Consider the following 22,553-nt stretch of genomic DNA (forward strand, 5'->3'; position numbering starts at 1 on the left):
ACTGGAAGAACATTCATTTGATCCCCTTTTTGTGTTATAACAAAATGCTCTCACGACAGGTTTACATTTTTAGCATTTCTAAAAGATACGGATCCGTTCACAAGAACTATTATCTTATCCAAATTTAAAAACAGAAAACCTTTCTGATTAATTGGAAACTGTGGTAATTTATCATGTACTGTATGTCAAACATGCATGTAAAACCTTCAATAGTCTATGATAAAGAAAGATTACTCTTGCTAATTGAAGCAATTTTTGTTACAAACCTATGCAACAAAGTGCTATTCTGAACTAAAAAGCACCGCTTCATTATGTTTTCTTATATGAATTAGCAATGTATATAACTAGATATTATTTTTATATACATTTAATATTTTTAATTTTATGCTGCGATGGTAAAATTTAGCTTTTTCTATTCACTATGTCTAGTTTTCTTCATATCATAATTAGGCACATTATCAATTTCTGAAAAATCTAGCAGCGCTTCTTTACTTCAACTTGGTTTCATTTGAATCTATTTATAAAAACTTTCATGAAAATGAATATGAAATTTTTTTAAAAAGATATGGTAAAATTAATAACAGAGGGATATTACACCTTAAGCATTAGTTCTCTTAACATAGAACCATTTTAACAAGGCCTTGGACTTTCAGTGGGACGTAACTTGAAATAGATAATAACAATTTTAACAAGGCCTTGGACTTTCAGTAGGACATACCTATTTCTTGCATCAAAACAAGTTAAAAATGATGTTGGTTTCAATAGAAATATACACCGATTGTGTAATCTTAGCTCAAAAGCCAGACAAATCTTGTTGATTTCAAAGAGCCATGGCAGAGTGGCCAACAATGAAATAGGCAGGCTGATGTCTAATTGCTGTTTGACACCAGCTACCAAAAGTCCAAGCTCTTGTTAAAATGGTTCTATTTTTGTATACAGTGGCTCAAACCTGTGGAGATCTCTCTCTATTTCATCACTAGCTAGTGTGTACTTCCCAAGACTCTGTTCCACAAGGTTTCTGTAATATCCCTTGTTAGTTGCCATCTAAAAAAACAGTCTTCTATATGACATACTGATAAACAGTAATCTTTATGGTAATCTTATTTCATCCCTTTATAATACTAAATGAATAAAAGAGATTCATAAGAACTGTAGATTCCTAATTAAATGCTAGGAATTAATACTCACTTAAGTGTTCATCTCGCAAATTCTAAAATCTCGCTTTTATTTTTCAGACAGATGTAAACTTAATGAAACAATGATAAAAAATTGGTTTCTGTGATTTTATATTCTTGCAATCTGATGCAAAATGGTGGAAACACAGAGTTAAGCACTTGTGTAAAATAAGAAATGTACAGTAGATGTATATTTTCAGAGCAAAATCCTTTCTCTAAGTGGTTCATTTGGCTATGAAGGTAGCAACTATTGCCAAAAAAATATTAATTAACCTGAGCTGTATTATTTATTTTTTCCTTCAATGCTTACTACCCTCCCACCTGCATGACCACCAAAGAAAGCATTTTATTGTTCAGATAATCACCTGAACTAACCATCACGACTTACAGAACATTATGGGCACAAACAAAATTTCATTGAAGCCAAAATAAAACTTACAATTAATTTTCTCATTACACAGTACTAGTATCACATAATGTTAGAGTTAAAAAAAATTTAAGGCTTGTTCAAAAGATGTGAAATCGATTTAGATGCACTGGGCAAAATTATACAGAGAAAATAAGTTAATGACTGTGTTACTTGGTCTGCTTTTTAACCTCATTTATGGCTCCTGAAAACAGCATCCATATTTCTCCTCTAAACTTCTCTGGCAATCCCTGCAAGATCAGTTCTTGTGTCTTGTGAGTTCGATACATACAAACACCCCTACAAAGGAAGAAACCAATAACAAAAATGTCCTACTTAATTCTGGACCGGAGTTCTCTAGCAGCACTCCTCATTTGCTATTCTTGTCAGTTATTAGCACATTTTGGCGAGCAATATTTCTTCAAATCGTAAAATTTAATGTACAAGAGATAGCTACAATGTATCCAATATAATTATCACTCAAGGTATGCTGTATCATATGGAACAGTAAAACCCATGTATACTGCTGAACATGTGAACAACAATTAATAATAATCAACCTTGAAAAGTAATGATCGAATCACAATAAAGCTTGTAGCATTAACAAAAATTGTTGATAATACATTTCAAAGTTAATTGAAAATGCGTAATTTTTCATATCAGACAAAAGTTCACTCAAAGTTCATTTCAATTTAAGAGGGATTAAAAGTTTATTTACCTATAACTATACATTCTATAATTAAAGTCATGTGTTAGACAAAAGGCAAGTCAACATGACTTTCTCCCCATCCAAATATCAAAGTTCTGATCAGAAAATTCCTACAATTCTGTAGAGAGCCATGCAAGGCTATTAGGATGTACATGCATATTCAAGCAGAAGGTAAATTCCAATGAAAATTGCAAATCTCCAGTATCTTATAATACATCTTCTGACTTATAATAAAAAGGAACACACTAAATAAAATCATGTACTATTTGATATTAAAGCTCACCTGCCAAACTCCGAGAAGTGAACATTCCACAAGTGCTCTTTAATGGTTTCTCTTGCCGACAGTTCATCAGAGTTCCGTCGATGAAATACACTCACCAAAGCTGGCTGGAATTGTATTTCATCTGTTGAAAAAATTCAGAGAATTTAATTTATAATTTTGTAGGAGTGATTTCATTTACTACTTAAGAAAAATTTTGAGGGTTTTTTTTTTCTTCATATCCAAGGTCAGACATTAAATAAACTAATAAAAATTTTCCTTGCCAGAAAATCTAATAAATTTTCATATTTACTGGTCAATACATCAATATAAGCAGTTTCAGTCTAATGGAACCTTAGTTATAACCAGGCGAAGTTTAGTTATTCCTAGATATTTTGCAAAAAGTTAAACTACAATATAATATTTTTTAACATCATTAAAACAAGAATAGAATTCCTGAGTCCCCCGCCGGTCAAGCAGTATACTAGTATCGAGTCCATCGACCAATGCTGATTTTCGAACTTGACCAAAGTATTAGTGGTATAAACATTTGGTATAAATTTAATGAAAATCTGTCAAAATTTGTAGGCATGAGAGCGCTTACAAGGTCAATTTTTGTATAAAACGGAGTCATTATTGCTGTCAAAGTACCATAACTCCAACAAAAAGTATCGCAAAAAGCTGATTTTCGAACTTGACCAAGGTAATAGTGGTATAAACATTTGGTATAAATTTAATGAAAATCTGTCAAAATTTGTAGGCATGAGAGCGCTTACAAGGTCAATTTTTGGATAAAACAGAGTAATAATTGCGGTCAAAGTCTCATAACTCCAACAAAAAGTATCGACCAATGCTGATTTTCGAACTCGTCCAAGGTAATAGCGGTATATACAATTGGTATAAATTTAGTGAAAATCCGGCAAAATTTGTAGGCATGAGAGCGCTTACAAGGTCAATTTTTGGATAAAACGGAGTCATTATTGCGGTCAAAGTCTCATAACTCCAACAAAAAGTATCGACCAATGCTGATTTTCGAACTCGTACGACCAAGGTAATAGTGGTATATACAATTGGTATAAATTTAGTGAAAATCCGGCAAAATTTGTAGGCATGAGAGCGCTTACAAGGTCAATTTTTGTATAAAACGGAGTCATTATTGCGGTCAAAGTACCATAACTCCAACAAAAAGTATCGACCAATGCTGATTTTCGAACTTGACCAAGGTAATAGTGGTATATACATTTGGTATAAATTTAATGAAAATCCGTCAAAATTTGTAGGCATGAGAGCGCTTACAAAAAAGTGTGACGGACGGACACACGGACACACGGACGCACAGACGCACGGACGCACGGACACACGGACGCACGGACGCACGGACGGACGCCCGGCATTTCTATGTCCCCGCACCGCATTGCGGCGGGGGACAAAAAATGCATATCTAATATGCTGATTTCTTGAGTATTCTTCTAAAAACTTATCAATTATTATTGTAGGATCCTATGGCAATTTGTTGAAATAGACCGAATTATCACATTTTTCCAAAAAATTTCATTTTTTGACCTAAAACGTTTCTCTCTCCAAAAATGTTGAAATTATTGTAACAAGAGGTCCATGGGCAACATCACTCACCTGAGCAACAATAATGATCGCAGATAGTCAGGCAAAAGATCATTGCTATCGTGTATCATAACTGTTCAGTTAAAAGATACTAAAGTTAATGGAGTAACTTTTTTGTCGTACGTAACAAATGTTTGAGTTAATAGAGCTACCTTAATCAACTTGGTACAAACCTGGGGCTGATGATTCTGGTTCACATGTAGAGTTTTGTCTAGAGGGGCTGTAATCAAACAAACATGTAGAGGATAAGATAACTAGTGAAATAGTTGCCACATGTATGATTACTGAGCCAGAATTTAATTGATTTGTTCCTTCAAGTTGTCAATGATTGCATGCCATTGGTTTGACAATCAACTTCAAACTGAAATACTGATGGATATTGATGGAGACTAATACTGAAACAATATCGTATTTAAAACTTCACCTTAACTTTAATGAACATGACTGTGCGACACGTACTTTATGTGTGTACATTTAACAATTTTGAATATTAATGTTTTTCACATATATACAGTAAAACATGCTTACTACAAACACAAATATTGCAAATTAATGAATATAATGAAGCAATTCTACTGGGCTCTGGGACTTAACCATTATCAAGTTTACCTGTGTGTAGTAATTACAGGTAAGGTATTTTACCTTTTGTCCGAGGGCTCTTCTACTCTGGATAAGAAATCTGACAGTTTTTGCAGGATGAACTCACGCACTGGAAGTTGTGAGAATATGAAGTTATGCTGTAAAAAAAGATAGAAAATAGCTATTTTTTTAAACAAATAAATTGATTAAATAGAACATTTTTACATGTAGTTGTCCCCTAGGCCTGTAATATTGTATACTGTATGACTGTATACATGACAATAAAAGCTTCGTCATGGCATTCTTTGATAAGAATATTACTGCATGTATTGTTGGTTCAGACAGTTTAAAAAAATTTTAACGCACATATTGCAATATTAATTTAATCAATGGACAGTGAACAGAAGTTTCTCTGCACCAAAGTAAAATTAAAATGACTACTGGTAATTATAATGCTACAATATACACATATGATTAGAATACATGTATTATGTACCTTTCCTTTCGTGGTAACAACCAAAGAATCTGTTCCCAATTCACCACTGGCAGCATTGTCCACTTTTTCCACCAGTACCACTTCACGGAGTGGTATCACTACGATAACCAAATCACGCACCTGTAAATTAAATAATTATTAATTTTATTGATGGACCAATAAAAAAATGTAGAAATCCATGAGCATATTACACATAACTCATTTCTGCTGGCAGTTAAAGCTGTAATTCAAAAATAATCTTAAAATCATAAAAAAAAATCATGCTAATTAAGAAAGAGTTGGGTTGCATAGAACCAAACTAGAATAAAATGAACAAGTATACAGAAATGAGTATGACAACTGCGACTTCTTATTCATATGTAACAGCAAAATACTTGGTAATTATCTAAACCTTATAGATTTCTTAACCCTGATCAGCTGCTCCTTTTTAATCATGATTTTGATAATTTTCCAATAAAAGTGCATATATAATAACAATACACAGTGTACCTTCTATACTGTGTCAATAGTTTGAATTGATTTTTATTACAATACTTATGTCTAAAGAATTTAAGTAAAAGTTTTGTAATTAAAATTAAAAGTAATTAAAAGTGTTGTTGAGAATAAGAAAAGCATGATCCCAAAATTGCAGAACTTCAAACAATCAGAAATGTCAAATATGAGCAGCAACAAAGTAATTTGGCAGGAGAAAACCAACAAAGCTGGCACAAGTATGCTTTAACAATGTCTCTTAGACTATCAATTTCATCTGATTATCAAATATTTTAGGCACTACATAAAAAACTCTGACAAAACAGGAAAACATAAAAGGAAATCAATAATGCTAATGCAGCTATTGTATGTACTGGTACATGTAGATACAGGATCGAGTTTTAATGAGAGCCTTCAGAATACTTTAAGTCTTCAGACTGAGGTTAACAAACATGCCAGAGAGAAATAGCGCCTGCAATAAAGAGCTTCAGCGATAGGGGGATACCTGGCTGTTTATGATCGGATGTTCACGTCTGACTTTACGCTTACGAACTTGCCTCTGAGACGTAACCATTGACTGCTCAACAATATCAACCTTAGGAACAAAACAATTCTACATTTAAATTATTTAAGGACAGACGAGACATTCCTCAATTTTATACAATTTTCCTTGATAATTTATTCCTTATTAACATTTAAACCTGTTAATTGCCAAAAATTCAGAGTACATTACCAGGCTCGTTTCGGAGCTAGAATATTTCAAATTTTCCTTAAAATAGCACGCAAGTGCATTTGAATGCTTATAAGTAAAGTACATGTAATACTATATATTTTCAATTGAACACTTTATATTCAAATAAAAAAAGAATCATATTACAGAAAAATATAATTATCAAATTACGAAGTGGAAATCTTCACATTGTGGAGAAAGGAAAAAAATAGAAAAAATGGAAGATAGGTCATGTCTGCATGACCTTAAGCTGCATGGTTGTTAATGTGTTCATGATTCATATTTCAATGTGCTTTTTGATGGGCTTACTGAGTCTGTATCAAATAACATACATGCATACACTTGTCTGTATTTTGCAAGAATATGTGGTATCAATCTGCATAATGTTTTTGTACAATATATCTTTAAATTTGTTATTCAGGAGCATAATTTGTCTTTAATCTAAAGCAGACTCTATTTCTCTGCAATGCAAAGTTTGTAAACTGGTAATGTTATCTTAACAAAACCAGAAAATCAAATGCTACAATGTAGCTGCCTAGTAAAAACAGTCCAAAATATCAATACCAGGGATTTCTTCATAGAAATACAGCAGTTTTATTCTTCAATCTATCATAAAAAAATCTGTGTGGGGATAATATAGGCAGATACATGTAGGATCTGACAATACGGGCATTTTGAGTTATCTAAACAGGTAAGGGGAGGTGGCACAAGCCTGGTTCTTTAAATAATCCACACATTCTCTTGTAACGGTACCCTGAAGAAAGTATACTTTTCATGCATATTCTGCGATTAATTTAGAATCCTATACAAACAAAAATCTATTTTACAAAAATTACTAAAGAAAATGGGCTTGTTTTTTTCTTTTATGCAACCATTATCAAGTATATCTAGCCAACCCAAGTATTCAGAAATTTAAAGTTTACTTGAGCTAAAATTAGCTTTTAAAAGAGTTAAACATATGTAACCCCAAAAACAAGCACATACTGGTCACTGCATTACAGACAAAACTTTCGTTGCCACTCACCCTGCTGGCAAAGCAGATATAGTTACTGGACAGATAGAGGCGGCCCCACACATGTTGTTTGTTGAAGGGCGTCCAAAGGACACAGTCTGTGTCACCATCCAACTTCTCATCTAGGGGGAGACAGAAGGCTGACCTACAAAAAGTCTTTCAAACTCAGGATTGGCAAAAAATGTCAAGCTTATTACTTGTAAATAGTTGGCTAGACAATTTTTGTTTTCATTAAATGAGATGCAATGTACAAGGAGATATTGACCTAAATTGTTTTGATTTTTGTGAAATTTTTCTCTTATGGAAAAATTATCAATATTGTCTTGATCTTATAAATGAAGTTTTGAAAGTCAATACAAGTTTGTATTTAATATTAAATTCAAAGATCGCAACAATACTCGAAAAAAAAATTTACTTTATTACAACTGAAAACACATTCTAACAATAAATGTAAACAGGTGGTAAAAGGTCATTAGTCTCAACCAGAACTCGAACCCAGGGCCTAACCTCTGAGCTACTAAGACCGGACATATTGATTAACAGCCTCACATCTGGTGATCTAATATCTTTGACAAAGAAAAGTAAGATCAACAGTTCTCAACCTGAAAGCATCACTCCTTGCCCTAGCATCAAGGTCTCTTTTAATGGAGGACATCCTCTTTGGTGTTCGCTTCCTGAACAAAAGAGAAAACATTTTTACAGCAACATGTTGACAGCTAAATTCTATGAACATAAAGAATAAAGGAAAAGATGTATCAGTATGACATGCGGCTCCAACAGGCAAGGTAAGTATATATTATAGTGTAAATGACAGAAGCAATAAACACTATGGAAGTCCATCAAAAAGAATTCTGTACAATTTTTTTTTTTTACAAAAATCAAGCCACAATGCTCTGCTGAAAGATAAAACTATATTACATTGATCTTTATCAAATTATCTAAACAATGGAGGAAGATTTATACATTTCCCTTATAAATCTCCATAAGAAATCTGTTTTTGTTCCTTTGAATTTTTCCGATTCAAAAATGATAATTTGTCAATGAAGTTATCTTGGATATTTGCCTTTCATCTATTTCAATTTCACTTCTTTAACAGGTATGTGTATTTTCATTAAAAATCATCCAAATGTTTACATAAATATCTTGGGACAGACTATATTAATGGTAAACGGGCTGTATGAGAGAGAGAGAGAGAGAGAGAGAGAGAGAGAGAGAGAGAGAGAGAGAGAACTAACTTAGTTCTGTCAACAATAGATTTGTCTTCTTCGAAACCACCTTCTTGCATCAGCCTACAATAGAGAACATGTTGTTAAATACGAAAAGGAACTTTACAAATAATCAAGAATTAACTTATATTTAGGTACATGTATCTAATTTAGCACAAATTTAAGCTTAATTTGAACATGAATCTCATTTTAAAATACTTACTGCTTCATGGCCATATTTGCCAGCTGCTCCATTAATCTAAAAGTCTCACTACTTCTCAGAAGCATAGAAAACACAAACTGTAAAAATACAGTGTAAAGATTTCAATGGCAAGTATTTTAAATGATATGAAAATCAATATGATTTTTTTAATCCATCATCATGGATTTTTTTCATTTACACGTATGTTATACACATCAATATTATCAATCGAGTGTTGCACATGTATAACTAATTGTTTAATTCAAAATTACCTCCCCTTCTCTAGTTGATACCTTTATGCTCTCTGGAAAAAGCATATTGTTACCCTTTTCAAGTTTCTACAATAAATGATGAAGTTACATTCAGTTTTTAGGAAAAGAAAGATAACTCTATGCAAGTAAATGAACAGGGATACATATATCATTACATGCAGCCTAATATCTTAGATAAGAGCAAATTAATTTCACTGATCAATTTATTTTGAACCATTTGAAAAAAATTGACATGTATTTCATTCGCCACATATTGTAATTATATACTGATCATATTTATCATGAACCAGTATGAAACCAATCATGAATATAATCATTCATAAAAAAAAACTTCTTTTATGATTTCATCTACAGTACATGTAATACAGATGACAGCTAAAAGACAAGCCTACTCACAGATCTGACGTCCATTTTTGTGTTGGATATTTATTCTACAAGCCTTCGTTATCAAAATGTAAAAATTTATTAAATTTTAATCCCAATCAAACAAACTTGAGCTCTCTTACCCTGCCATGAGGTATATACTTACCGTAATGTCTGTCCATCTTATGATGACCTTGGCCTCTTTACCCATCAGAAAAGAGTAGAAACACAGATGGTTGACACTGAGGTACATCCAGCCCTGCCGGGGGATGTTGTTCTTCCACAGACTGCACGAGTACTCTACCCATGATAAACCAGGACAAATCAAACACCGGCTCTTAGTAACTTCTCATCAATTCAGAACCAATCAAAGATGAAAATTTTACTGAGACTTATGGAAACTAATTCGCTTTTCATTATGTTGTTTCTTCTCTTTTTCCCAATTTTGATCCACAAAGTTTTTACTGCTTCTCAGAAAAAACATTATTGTTGCACACCTTTTGGTATTGATTGTAATGGTTCTTAAATTTGTATCATATTTTGTAGTTTAAAAGATGTTTATTTTCAGGAAAATAGCACTTTAGGTTACCAATAATTTTTTATAACTTATTTGGATATCAACATTATCAATGTGCTTAGAAAAAGTTAGTGAAAACAAAATGTGACAAATAATGCCTTACGATTAACAAGCTTTTCTTCCTTGGGCATATTAAAAAGCTTCATGAATTTTCTTGTTGAAGTTTTGTAGTTCTCAACCTCTTCATCCACTGTTTAAAGATTAATTGAATCTTAGAATGTACACATGCATGTTGGTACATGTATATAATTATATATTCATGAAAAATAGAAGTGATAACATAATTTACTCATATATACTGTAGAAGCACAGATTTTTGGGGGGTAAAAATTTCGTTATTATAAAAACATTTTTTTTTAAATTTCCGCATTTGATTTTGTCATATCGTAATCTCTAAAATGTGTCACGTATCAACTCTGTAATACTTGGGTTAAATATTTGTCATGGATTTAATTTCTACTTTAATTTGATTTATACTGCCAACAAAAATAACAAAATTAAATCCTCGACGAATATTTCTGCTTCTAAAGTATATATCAAAACAGGGCAATTAGGGACACCATTATAGAATTCCACTGACCTTCCCCTGTTTTGTGTTCATGGGTGAACATGCTCTCTATCTTACACTTTACAAATTCTGTGGCATCTTCCTCATTTTCAAAGGAACCTGTATTTAAGTTAAATCAACAAGATAAATTAAATATACAGATTTCTGGTTTTGAAAACAAAATTTGTGAAATGACTTTTAAAAACTTCAATGAATCTCAATCGGATTCAACCCATTGCACATATTCCAATTCTGAAGATTTAATAAGTTCTGTAACTTAATTTAGAATATCAAAACGTTTGCTTTAATAACCATGTACAGTGTACCAATTAAGAGAATCAGTGTTTTGCTTTCAATTTCATGAAAGAATTATAAAACAATATTTCAAATGCTATTAAATGCTATTAAAATTTGTTTAAAGTGACAAAAATCTTAGTACATGTACCTCTAGAGCTAGGTCTCATTTATACATACCCAGGGTCTCCATCATATTCTGCTCTATCCATTCCCAGTCTTTATGGATTTCTGCCCTGTTATTGGCCACTGATACACCTTTATTGAGTTACACAAAAAAAAGACTCTATTACATTTTACAACATACCCATTGTTGGAAACTGATCACCGTCTGTCTCTTTTTTCTTATCTCCTGGGAGGTAAGAGAAGCGAGACCTACCAAGGGTTTCCGGGAGGTATCGAAACAAGACTGACTGTGGGTTAATTACCGACAATGCAACATACCCCGGTATACACATGCAATGTTCAAAATTCAGACAACCATTATTTTTCTAATTTGATCTCAACTTGTATATATAAAATTTATTTTATTATTAAATAATATCCATCATGGCCAAAATTGCAATAACATCATAAAATGCATGGATATATAACATTCCTAGCTATAAAAAAAATTCTTTTTATCTATTTTATTCATAAATTTATGATGAAAAAATACTTTGAAGTTGAGGATCAGAGAAGTACCTTAATTGTACTTTGAATGTGACATATTACGAACTGTCTTCTCAAAATGAAATATTTACATAAATTTTGCAAATACCGGTATGTTTCCGCTTATGAACCTATACATGCACAATAAGAAAAAATGTTCATTTCTGAGTGAACTTTTAAATTGCATCCCAATGATTACCATACATGCCTATCCTTTAATAAATTTGCATAGTTTTTTTTTCAAATGTAAATATAAGTAATAAACAGAAATGTTATAAAATTTCACCAGCTAGGATATGAACTTGGTTGGTACGTGATCTTAATCTTCTGAAGGGCCCTTTGAGCTTCACATGAATTGATATTGTGACCAACCAAGTTCATATCCTGGGGAGCTTTTTAACTTCCTGTTTTATTTTTTAATTGATCAACAATGAAGTCAATACGATACACAGTATCCTTTGTGTACAATATGATTAGGGGGAAATGGTGGACAAATAATGCTCAGGAAAAAGGAAATAAAATCTAAATTTTCATATCTTTTATTTAATCAAAGAAACCAAAAGAAAACAATATTACTTCAGATATCCTTACAGTAATCTAAAAACTATACTTACTATAGCTGATCTCTGATGCTGGTGTCTGATGTAATATTCTGTAGGGTGGGGTCTAAAAAACAAATATATTATTAAATAAATATGTATAATGTGTACAAAACTCATGTTTATAGATATATGTATCACCTATCATACTTGGATCCATCTTGAAGTCTTGATTTCATAATTATATTAATACATGTAGATTGATCAAATGAAATTAGCTTTCATTATCTAATATATACATGTATTAATTGTATATCAATTTCAAAATCTTTCAGTCTGTTTAGTAGACATTACATCAGGTTTAAGTTAAAGTATCTAGTACAGAGAATCTTCAGCATTACAAAATACACGCAAATTATAATGTATATTGTTTAAAACAAGTATGCACGTCTTTCAAGAATGAAGTCCAGACGTATAAGTGTATTACTAATTCATACTCTATCATGAAAAAAAAAGAAAGAAATGTCATCACATGGATTTAATCTCTACTTAATCATATTAATTAATTTTTGAATACATGTATACTACAATAATAATCTCTCTCTAATATGATATGAACATGCTGCATGTTCAAATCATATAAGAGAGATAATTATTGGATTGCATGTTTAATAGCACTGGACTTTCTACATAACTGTGACATATTACATAATATTATAATGATAATCTAGATATATATACTAGCTGGAATATATATTTTGTTGCACTACTTATCAAAACTCTACTATAGTATAATAACATGTTGAAAGGGTTTTAACAGAACATGGAGAAACTACATGTAAGTTTTCAAACTTTTTAATGTTCTAATCTTTTTCAGAAAAATATAATACTGTCCTTCTGCTATTTGGATAATTAATATTTCTACAATCATTATTGTGAAAAATAAAATGTAAAATATGTATTCAGAAGGTTCATCTGCAGCTGGGGGAGGAGGGGGGGGGGGGGGGGTTGTCATTTAAACTTCAGAATAAATGGCCTAGGACCCCCCCCCCCCCATTGGAAAAATAATCTGGATCCAGTCCATGTGCAGTTTAAACATTCATTAATTAATCTGTCAAATATACAATTACATGTAGGTTTTTTTGTACATATGAGAAATTTATATGACTATTTGACATATTATTAATGTTCCCATTGGAGCACACACCTTGCTATCCATGACTGTGTCTAGGGTCCCCACCAGCAGTCCAGTTAGACCACCCCCTCCATAACCCTTCCTTCTCTGCAGGACGAAATATGGGTTTGCCCTCTCCGTCACCCTGTATAATAAAAAGATAAAATCACATTCAATTTAGAAGTGTACCACACAGAGGCCAAGCTTGTTTTAACATTAATTTCTATTAACTCACATATCAAATTAATTATAAATGACACCATTAAGGACAAGATTCTGATCTTTTTGTTAAATTAGGGGATTAAGTTTATTATAATCAATATTTGTATTTTTGGTGTACTGTGAGTGTCTTAAAAAGTCTTGATGTATAGTGAGGTACTTTAATATGATATCTAATTAAAATGAATTGAAGCCAAGAGAGAATACTTTAAAAAAATAATTTAAAGAAGTTATGACCAGTAATATCAATTTAAGTGCCAGAGTTATTTGTAAAATGAAAAAAAATTATGTAATAATCTGATATAAATGTGACACGTACTGCATTTATCATTGAAACTGTTTCAACTTACAGAAAATACTTTTAAGCATGTAAATTTTGTAGAAAACTTCAACTTTATATACATGCAATGAAATTTTATAACAGTTCATATGAACAAGGTCCAGGAAAGACATTTTCTATTCTTGTATCATTTTCAATTTTTATGCACTAACATGAGATAATAAAAGATATAAACAAGTGTTTCTTTCCTGTATATAATATACTGACACTTAACTGCAAAAGTGTTCTAAATTATCTAAAAGCAGTGAGTTAGTTTTGCTTTAAAAATCGATTTAAGTTGCAACATTTGCCAATTTTTTTCTTCCTCAATTCAATGTACCGGTATGCATTTATCAAGAGCTTATCTGAACCTTCATTATTTATACATGTATATAAAAAAAAAATTGCATTCTTTGTTTTATGGGGGATCATGATTAAATATTGCTTAACATTGCTAAAATCAATCATACCTACTGTATATACATTGTATACATAAAATTTTCAAATGATTCAGAACTTAATGCTTGCATATTAAAAATATTAAGACTATATATAAATTTTATTGACATGCATCTATAACTGCAGATAGAATATAGTAAAAATTTTAGAACTGGGGAGTAAAAACACTCTGTTTTGTTATTAATAATAGTGCTCATAATTTTCCATCATATAATAAAGACATATATATAATTAGGTTTATGTTCGGATCCTAATTATCACATAAAATAAAATTTAATCATTGTGTTCACCATTAGCCATAATTAAGCCATATAGACTAATTGTTATATTCCTAAATTTTGCTTTACATATATCGTCAAAACTCAAAAATGATACCAAGGCACCGTCTCCTCACTGAGAAAAAAAATCTTTTTATCTAATATATGCCCTTATTGACCTAATATTTGTCCAACTGATCTTGAGGCAAGATAATATGGCACACTCTCTGATCTTTAATAAACAAATCTTGTGAGATGCAGAAATTTTGGAAGCTTGAATGTTATAGAAGAGATATATCATATAGATTAAACAGTGACCTTGAAACTGTTGAAAGTCATGGCACCAGAGGTCAAAGGCAATCTCTATGCCAACTGTTACCTTCTAATCATTTTCCATTTATTTATTAAGTATTTGTTAATAATTTAATTCTGGTTGTAACACGCTTTCTGATTGGCTAAAAAATTATTTTATATTGTATAAAGAATGAATTCAATATTTATTATTTTTATACGAAATAAAATGGTTTGAAACAGTTTACGCTTTTTTATAAACCGCTTTGCGGTTTATAAAGTGTAAACTGCCCCAAACCATTTTATATCATGTAAAACAAATACCTATTAATCAAAGAGAGAATTTGTAATTTTTCTCATTGACCTTAACCTGCCCTAAGATCATGACAAAATCTCAGATCACATTTATAATCAAGCAAACTTTTTTTTAATGTAAGAACTATTTATTTTCCATTACAAAGATATACATGTACTGGAAAGACATATTGTTTCTACAAGTCAAGTCTAAGATATATACTCACAAAACTTTGCTTTTGGGTTCTACTATACTGTGGTTTCATCAATATTCGTTGAATACCAATTTTCGTGGATTTCGGTGTTAAGTTGATCCACGTAATTAAATGTTCATTGAAACCCAATTTCTATTAACATTTTGAATTGAAATGGTCATTGGTCACGGATTTACGTATCCTTGCAACTTTGATTTTCACTTTATCCACGAAAATTGATACCCTTGAATATTAATGAAGCCACAGTAAGTAATTGTCTTGTATTAAATGACTTGTATGAAAATATTGCAAGCACAAATTTTCTCTAAAATTACTCTAGCAAAAATTAACCCTTCTGTTTTAAGACTTAGTTATCAGTCGGGTTACTGTCGTATCGCCCCAAAGCCAAAGCGCCCCATGCACGAGCGCCCCAAATTTTTTTTGGAGCGCCCCAATTACGTTTCACGAGCGCCCCAAATGTATTCACGAGCGCCCCAAAGTAAAATTATCATTATACCTTACGTCTTGGAAAATTTGCACGAGCGCCCCAAATTGGATTTTCCAATATTGTACTAAAATCGGGATCGTTTTCACGAGCGCCCCAAAATGATTTTCCTGATTATGTCTTTCTGCATAGAATCTTGTTGTATCATTACACCTTACGTCTTGAATAATTTGCCCGAGCGCCCCAAAATTGGATTTTCCAATATTGTACTAAAATCGGGATCGTTTTCACGAGCGCCCCAAAATATTTTTCCTGATTATGTCTTTCTGCATAGAATCTTGTTGGATTATTTTTACGAACGTGCCCTGGAGTTGCCTACGATTTGTAAGAAAACTATCTTATGATTAGGAAATCATTTCCACGAGCGCCCCAAAATAACTTTTAACTTTGCTCTCAAATCAGCATTCTATGTTGCTACAAAGTTAATATTTGACCTCATGTGTAATAAATATTTGAAACCTGATTTTGCTTTAAAATGTATGTTGGAGAATCTCACTTTTACGTTAAATAAGCATCATTTACACGAACGCCCCCCCCCCCCCCTCAATGAGATTATTCTATTTTGAACTAAAATCAACGTTGGTGTGTGAGTCCCCAAGTTTGGATTAATTTCACGAGCGCCCCAAAATGGTTTTGTTTATTAGTCCTCATTAATCTTCGATGGAATCTCATTAAACTTACACATTATTATTCCGAGCGCCCCAAAATACAATTTTTTTTTTACTTCGAGCGCACCAATTCTGTTGAATTGTACAAAGTATTCTTATTTTTGAAGGAAATTTTTTTATAATGTCAGATATAATCCAACACAATTGTTCTTCTACTCTCAAATTTTCCGCGCAAACCTTTAAATATGTTTTTTAAGCTTACATTTACAGTCAATCATTATTTATAAGAAAAAAAATAGAATGCGTAATATGTGTATTATATATGTTATAATTGTATTTGCAGTGATATATAGGGCCAATGGGACGGGTGTGTCATTATTTATTTTGTATTACATATACCGTATGTGTTAAAACATTAGCTTCCGAAGACAACTGACGATGATGTAATAGAAGGGGATATTCGGAAACATTAAAAGGTGTCAAGGGAGGGGGTATCCTGTCACGGTATCAGAAGAAAACGTACCCAGACACGCGGGAGACGTTGGCTTCGTCGCGTACACCTTTGATTAGATGTGTGTACACCATGTACTAGTAATCACTGTGTGTATTGTATGTATACATTGATTGTGTTCGGTATTTTGTAGAAACTATCAATAATGAACTAAAACACACCAAAAAGAAACGTGATATTTATAAAGGAAGCAATAAACAGACCTGTTTACAAATATTGGCATATATTCTTTATATTAATTATTATTAAACAAGAAAATCTAATTACATGGAAAATTTTGATCTAAGTTTGTTCTTATGATTCGAATTTCGTAATAAGTATCCAGTTAAAACTTTAAAGGTATGCATAGTTGTAGGTTCTTCAAATTGTCCTTATTTGTAAATTCTTTAATTTGGCGTAAACACCAAGAAACATTTATATAAAGATTCTGTTTATATCTGTATATATGAAGATTTGTTAACTTAAAATATTACGACCCCCCCCCCTCCCCCCCTCCCCCCCCCCCCCCCCCCCCCCCCATTTCTGAATGTTTTATCTTGAGTCGATAGAATATGAACGATTAAATGCATATATATTTGCATACCTCTTTCCGAGATTCTTAAAAAAATTTAACTAAAGAAACCTCACCGAACAGGGGAATATGTTTAGGTAAACTCAGGTATATTAAAGATCCGAACATTATTGATTCTGTTGTTAAATTGGTTGCAAAAGTTTCCTAAAATTACATATTAGTATGACCGTGCTAAATAAAATTAAAATGAATAAAAAAAAATTATAAAGTAAATAAATAAATTAATGTTTTGTTAAGTAGAGAGAGAAAATAAATGAGAATATTCACTTACCTTTTTCTTGCAATCGTACGAATGTCAACGTAGGAATAACACCCAACACCCTGGATTGACAATATGTGACGTAATGGGGGGGGGGGGGGCGTTGGAAGGTAAATTGGGTAGATAATTGTCATATTGTTTGATTGATATTGTTTGATGAATATCAATTTCAGTGCTCATGCTTTGATCTTTGTATATAAAACAGTTTACATAAATATTTGTCATCGCTTTATATCAGCATTTTTATTTTTGTATAGCAAAACTTATTCTGGGACGCTCCGAAATTAAAATAAAAAAAACATTAATAGCTTATGACTCGAAAACTACATTTTGAAATATAATAATAGACAGCGAAACTTAAACAAACAAAAAAAAAACAACAAAAAAAAAAACAAGCAAGAATAGCAATTTGTGTAGCACTTGGAAAAAAAGTCATTTTACATTCATAATATTTCAGAACGAAACTTATTTTGGGGCGCTCGTAAAAAAAAAATCAAAATAAAAAAAAAACAACGACATATGATTTACCATTCGGAGCATTTGGAAATTTTGCTCATAACATTCCAATTATTACTTTGGGGCGCTCGTACGTGAAAAAATTTAATCATGAAAAAAAAAGCAACATTTGGGGCGCTCGTGACATACACGTGAAAAAATTTAATCATGAAAAAAAAGCAACATTTGGGGCGCTCGTGACATACACTTGGGGCGCTCGTGAATTGTACTTGGGACGCACCAAGAAAAATTTGGGGCGCTCGTGCATGGGGCGCTTTGGCTTTGGGGCGAAGTGACCAGCACCCTATCAGTCTTAAAACTATAAATCTATATTTTTAAATGACTATCTTTTGGCATTTTTTCCAGGTTGCTAGATTTTTCACACAAATGCCCTCCACTTTTCAAGTTTTAATGAATATTTGATCATTGACTCAATAGCTTGATTATGTTGATTACCCAGACCTGTTATCTTCAGGCCACTGGTACATGTATTTCCTGCACACCTATTTTCAACAGTTTATCGATATACGTGAAATAAAATTTGTTAAAGTTACCATAATGCATTGGCAAGTAAAACTTCTTCTGGCTTGACCCACATGTTATCCTGCTCAAGCACATTAATTCATATCAAAGCTGCAGTAACCAGTATTATACAACATTAGTGTACACGCACATCCGATCCGACATCGTCAGCTGACTGCCATTATTTTTGTTTTCTTTGACAGTGATATAAGGGATCCGAAATATTAACCCACCTTTACCTTCAAAACTTGAAAGAAATCTTAAATAATTAAAATGATGTCTTATCTTATTCAAAATGTAAAGAATTCAGCCAATTTCATATCCATGAAAAGGTTAAAAAGCTGGGGGTTTAATTTTTTAATTAGATATATTAACTCGTTCCTTTGAATAATCATTTACTACATCTTGTTTTTATCAGGCCTACCTAAAAAAAATAATATAATATCATTGAATATATTTACATATATTTATATTTTATCGCATGTTTATTAATTTGGATGGTAAATGACAAGTGTTTGTATTATCGAATAATATTGAGTACGATAAACCATAATCTTTCAATCTGAAAGTGAAAATAGACTTAGATGGTTTGGTGAGGAGGGTTCAGAAACCGTTTCTAAGTCTGAGGTCTGTGGAAACGTGATTTAACGTGACAATTTCCCAATTTTATACCCTAATTTAAAAAAAAGAAATTTGAATAGAAGTAAGTTCGGATAAATGTTACTTGTTGTAGATGTTTGCTGTGGTGATGTTGGTTTTTATGATTCATTGCATGATCATGAGATTAAAAAAACTTCTTTCATGGGTTTCCAATAGTCTAACACTGTCTTTAATTATTGTCTCTTTGGTCAAAAAATTTGAAACTATATTTTTTTTTACCCTAAGACAAAGAATCGAAAAATCGCTGATACTATGTAAATCAAATATACATGTAAAATGTAGTCTCCATAGTTATATACATATGCATATGTGAATAAACTTGATGCCACATTTGACCACTAAAAATGACATCACATGTTTACGATAGTATGATTCATCAACAAATTTTTTTCTGGTTGCAAGTACAACACTGCAGACTGTAGAGCATCAAATTAAGCGCATATTATCCTTCTTTGAGCAATGAAATCATGTAGCAATGAAACTTTAATAATTCATGAAAAAAAAATTCGGAGAAGCATTCCACCATAAATCACACAATCAAACCTCTGCAGGTAGCACAACTAAAGTGGTACAAATGTATATATAAAGTTCAAAAAAAGGATCTGCTCATCCAGTATTGTAAGTATAAATTAAAAAAATGACATCATTTTGGAAAAAAAACTGAGGTAACCAAAAATGACTTTATGAAACACATGACTATCAGAAAAAACATGACAGCATTTTACAACTATTTTTTCAGAGGGAAACCAATAGTGGCATGTTCAGAAAAAATATCTTGGTGAGATAAGTTTAATGCTGTTTACGTGCAAATCATCTATTCTAGACTGTAGATAGCGCTTTGTAGTACATGTAGCGAGATATTGTTTGAAAACAGATGATATTAATTGTACTTGTATATACATATACATTAATGTCTACATTAAGATATTTTCATTATTAACTGAAATAATCATGGCCTTAAAAAAAGATTAGATAGTGTTGACTAAAGCTTGATAAAACTCTTTTTGTAGAGTTTGAAGGAATTTGTAATGGGATTAAGCTCATCACGTGTACCAGCAACTTTAAATCACCCACAAGCAAAGTATGTACAGCAAGCTGTCGCACAGAATTGTGTGGTCATCTTCTCCAAAACGACATGTCCTTTTTGTGTGCAGACAAAGGAAATTTTCAGGAATCTTGGAGTTCCGTATGAAGCAGTTGAGCTGAATAATCATCCAAACGGCCAGGACATACAAAACTACCTAGGGGAGGTCACAAAGGCCAAAACTGTAAGCATAATAAATGAACAGATTTATTTTCTTCAATCAAATGTGCATGTATGTTACAATGCAAGATAAAGATCTTTGAACTCAATGTACCTCACCTCGTCTTGCAAACCAAATTGTTTGATCCTCTCCCAGTTGTCAATGAGTGCCAGAAACATTTGGAAGATTCTTTGACAACTCTAGAATATAGCATGTGACAATGAGTGTATTTAAATGACACTCACAGACATTAAAGCTGAACACCGCTCTTAAATAGGCACTGTACGCCATATTTCTCTTTCATCACTGCTGTCCCTACAACCCCTATATAAGGCACAGACCTTTAAAGAGTTCAAAAAACTTTGCTGTAGAGGTCTCACCTTTGTGGACATATATCTCGCCTCGCTGTGTTACTTGGTCGCAATGAAATTATCAAATTTTGTGCACTTTTTTCAAGCCAGGAGAATACTAACATCAATTAAGTTAGTCATTGCATTATTTACAAACAGAATATGCACATAGAATAAGAAATAAATGCATAAAATCGAAAGACCACGAAAAGAATACTACACGTAGGCCACAAGTTTTAGGTGACTGTGCAATCGGATGTAACGGAATCGAAGGGTTTATATACCAGCTATCTGTGTGACAGTGCCTGTTTATGAGCAGTGTTCAGCTTTAAGAGGACTTGCTGGTTGTGGCCATTTTTGGACTTTATTAATCCCCTTTAGAAGGAGAGCTCTATATAAAAATATAGAAAATATACCCAAATGTAAAGTAAGGTAAAATATATGGATTTTTTCTTTACTAAAAATAGTTTATAGCTTAACAAATCATATTTTATAATTTTAGATAAATCTGATGGTTAATTTGTTGACCATTCAGCCTCCTTGATTGATAACATTTTACATTCCTTAATACCCAGTTATTATAAAACAGTGGAATTAAGGTGTACTCATAATTGGTTTTTTTTTTTTTAAAAAGGTCAGTCTTGGTAATGATGAAGTTTTTGGGCAATTTTTCCTTTGATACATTGATAAAAAAAATATTTCTTAAGTATATGGTACAAATGTTATAGATATTCCAGAATGACGTGCATGATGCACCTTTATATTGTACTAAAAGGGTACTGTAACAGTAAACTTATGAATAAGTATCATTTTAGAAATATTCTTTGAATTGAGAAGTATATCCATCGGTACATGTAATAAAGTTTATTGACTTTCACTTTCTTTTAAAGGTCCCTCGTGTGTTTATAAACGGAGCCTGTATTGGTGGAGCGTCAGATACCAAAACTCTACACAAGTCAGGTCGCCTTCTAGAGCTTGTTAGCAAGTGTCATAACCCTCAGATAGAGCAGGTCAGGTCATGACCATCATCTTGTACAGGTCAAGGTCAGATCTGACAAGGACAGAATTTGAGTGAAAAGGATGACGAAGGTTCCCTTGAGTAACATACGTGGAATACTAGGATATTGTAATTGTTAAATGTAAAGACATGTTACCTGCTCTTTGATAATTTTCACATGTACTTGGATATGATTGTTATTTTTATCTTGTGATTGTAGTTTGTGCAAATAACTTTAATTATTTGTAATTATAAATAAAATTTGATTTTAAAATGTTTTTTTTTCTGATTATTCTTAATATACAAAAGATACCAAAAAGTATTGTGGTAGATTGACTCTATTATGTTTGAAACTCTCTTGCACTGTCTTAAAATTTCCAAATTTAGTTAGGGCTCTTTATTATATAGATAAAGCAAGCAATATCTACAAAGTTTTACATTTTGTTTTGTTTGCAAATTGCGCAGTCAAGTACCGAACAATGTCTTTTAAATGACTTAAAAAAGCTGTAGAACTGTG

General features: G+C 31.9%; 2 protein-coding genes across 4 annotated transcripts in view; one reads left to right on the forward strand and one right to left on the reverse strand.

Moving 5' to 3' along the window:
* Positions 1-19,129, reverse strand: part of LOC105319227 (TBC1 domain family member 9) — a 40,627-nt gene extending 21,498 nt beyond the window's left edge. Inside the window, exons 1-19 of one of the 3 annotated variants that reach the window (XM_034471031.2) lie at positions 18,818-19,129; positions 13,315-13,426; positions 12,183-12,234; positions 11,098-11,175; positions 10,657-10,743; positions 10,180-10,266; positions 9,666-9,799; positions 9,137-9,202; positions 8,886-8,962; positions 8,693-8,746; positions 8,060-8,131; positions 7,470-7,602; positions 6,221-6,310; positions 5,245-5,364; positions 4,812-4,906; positions 4,343-4,389; positions 2,574-2,694; positions 1,773-1,881; positions 950-1,044 (exon numbers count right to left, since the gene is read on the reverse strand). In XM_034471031.2, the coding sequence (XP_034326922.2) occupies positions 950-1,044; positions 1,773-1,881; positions 2,574-2,694; positions 4,343-4,389; positions 4,812-4,906; positions 5,245-5,364; positions 6,221-6,310; positions 7,470-7,602; positions 8,060-8,131; positions 8,693-8,746; positions 8,886-8,962; positions 9,137-9,202; positions 9,666-9,799; positions 10,180-10,266; positions 10,657-10,743; positions 11,098-11,175; positions 12,183-12,234; positions 13,315-13,426; positions 18,818-18,861 (1,673 nt within the window). In that variant the 5' untranslated portion in view covers positions 18,862-19,129. The remainder of the gene's footprint in view (positions 1-949; positions 1,045-1,772; positions 1,882-2,573; positions 2,695-4,342; positions 4,390-4,811; positions 4,907-5,244; positions 5,365-6,220; positions 6,311-7,469; positions 7,603-8,059; positions 8,132-8,692; positions 8,747-8,885; positions 8,963-9,136; positions 9,203-9,665; positions 9,800-10,179; positions 10,267-10,656; positions 10,744-11,097; positions 11,176-12,182; positions 12,235-13,314; positions 13,427-18,817) is intronic. The other 2 variants (XM_034471027.2, XM_034471037.2) reach the window with 2 other exon arrangements.
* A 206-nt stretch (positions 19,130-19,335) lies between these two features.
* Positions 19,336-22,310, forward strand: LOC105319225 (uncharacterized). The gene is made up of 4 exons (XM_034471055.2): positions 19,336-19,488; positions 20,185-20,223; positions 20,456-20,713; positions 21,930-22,310. The coding sequence occupies exons 2-4, from the start codon at positions 20,203-20,205 to the stop codon at positions 22,059-22,061; spliced, it is 411 nt and encodes a 136-aa protein (XP_034326946.1). The 5' UTR covers positions 19,336-19,488; positions 20,185-20,202; the 3' UTR covers positions 22,062-22,310.
* Positions 22,311-22,553: the final 243 nt, after the last annotated feature.

Source organism: Magallana gigas, chromosome 5, assembly GCF_963853765.1.
Source record: "Magallana gigas chromosome 5, xbMagGiga1.1, whole genome shotgun sequence".
NCBI lineage: Eukaryota > Metazoa > Mollusca > Bivalvia > Ostreida > Ostreidae > Magallana > Magallana gigas.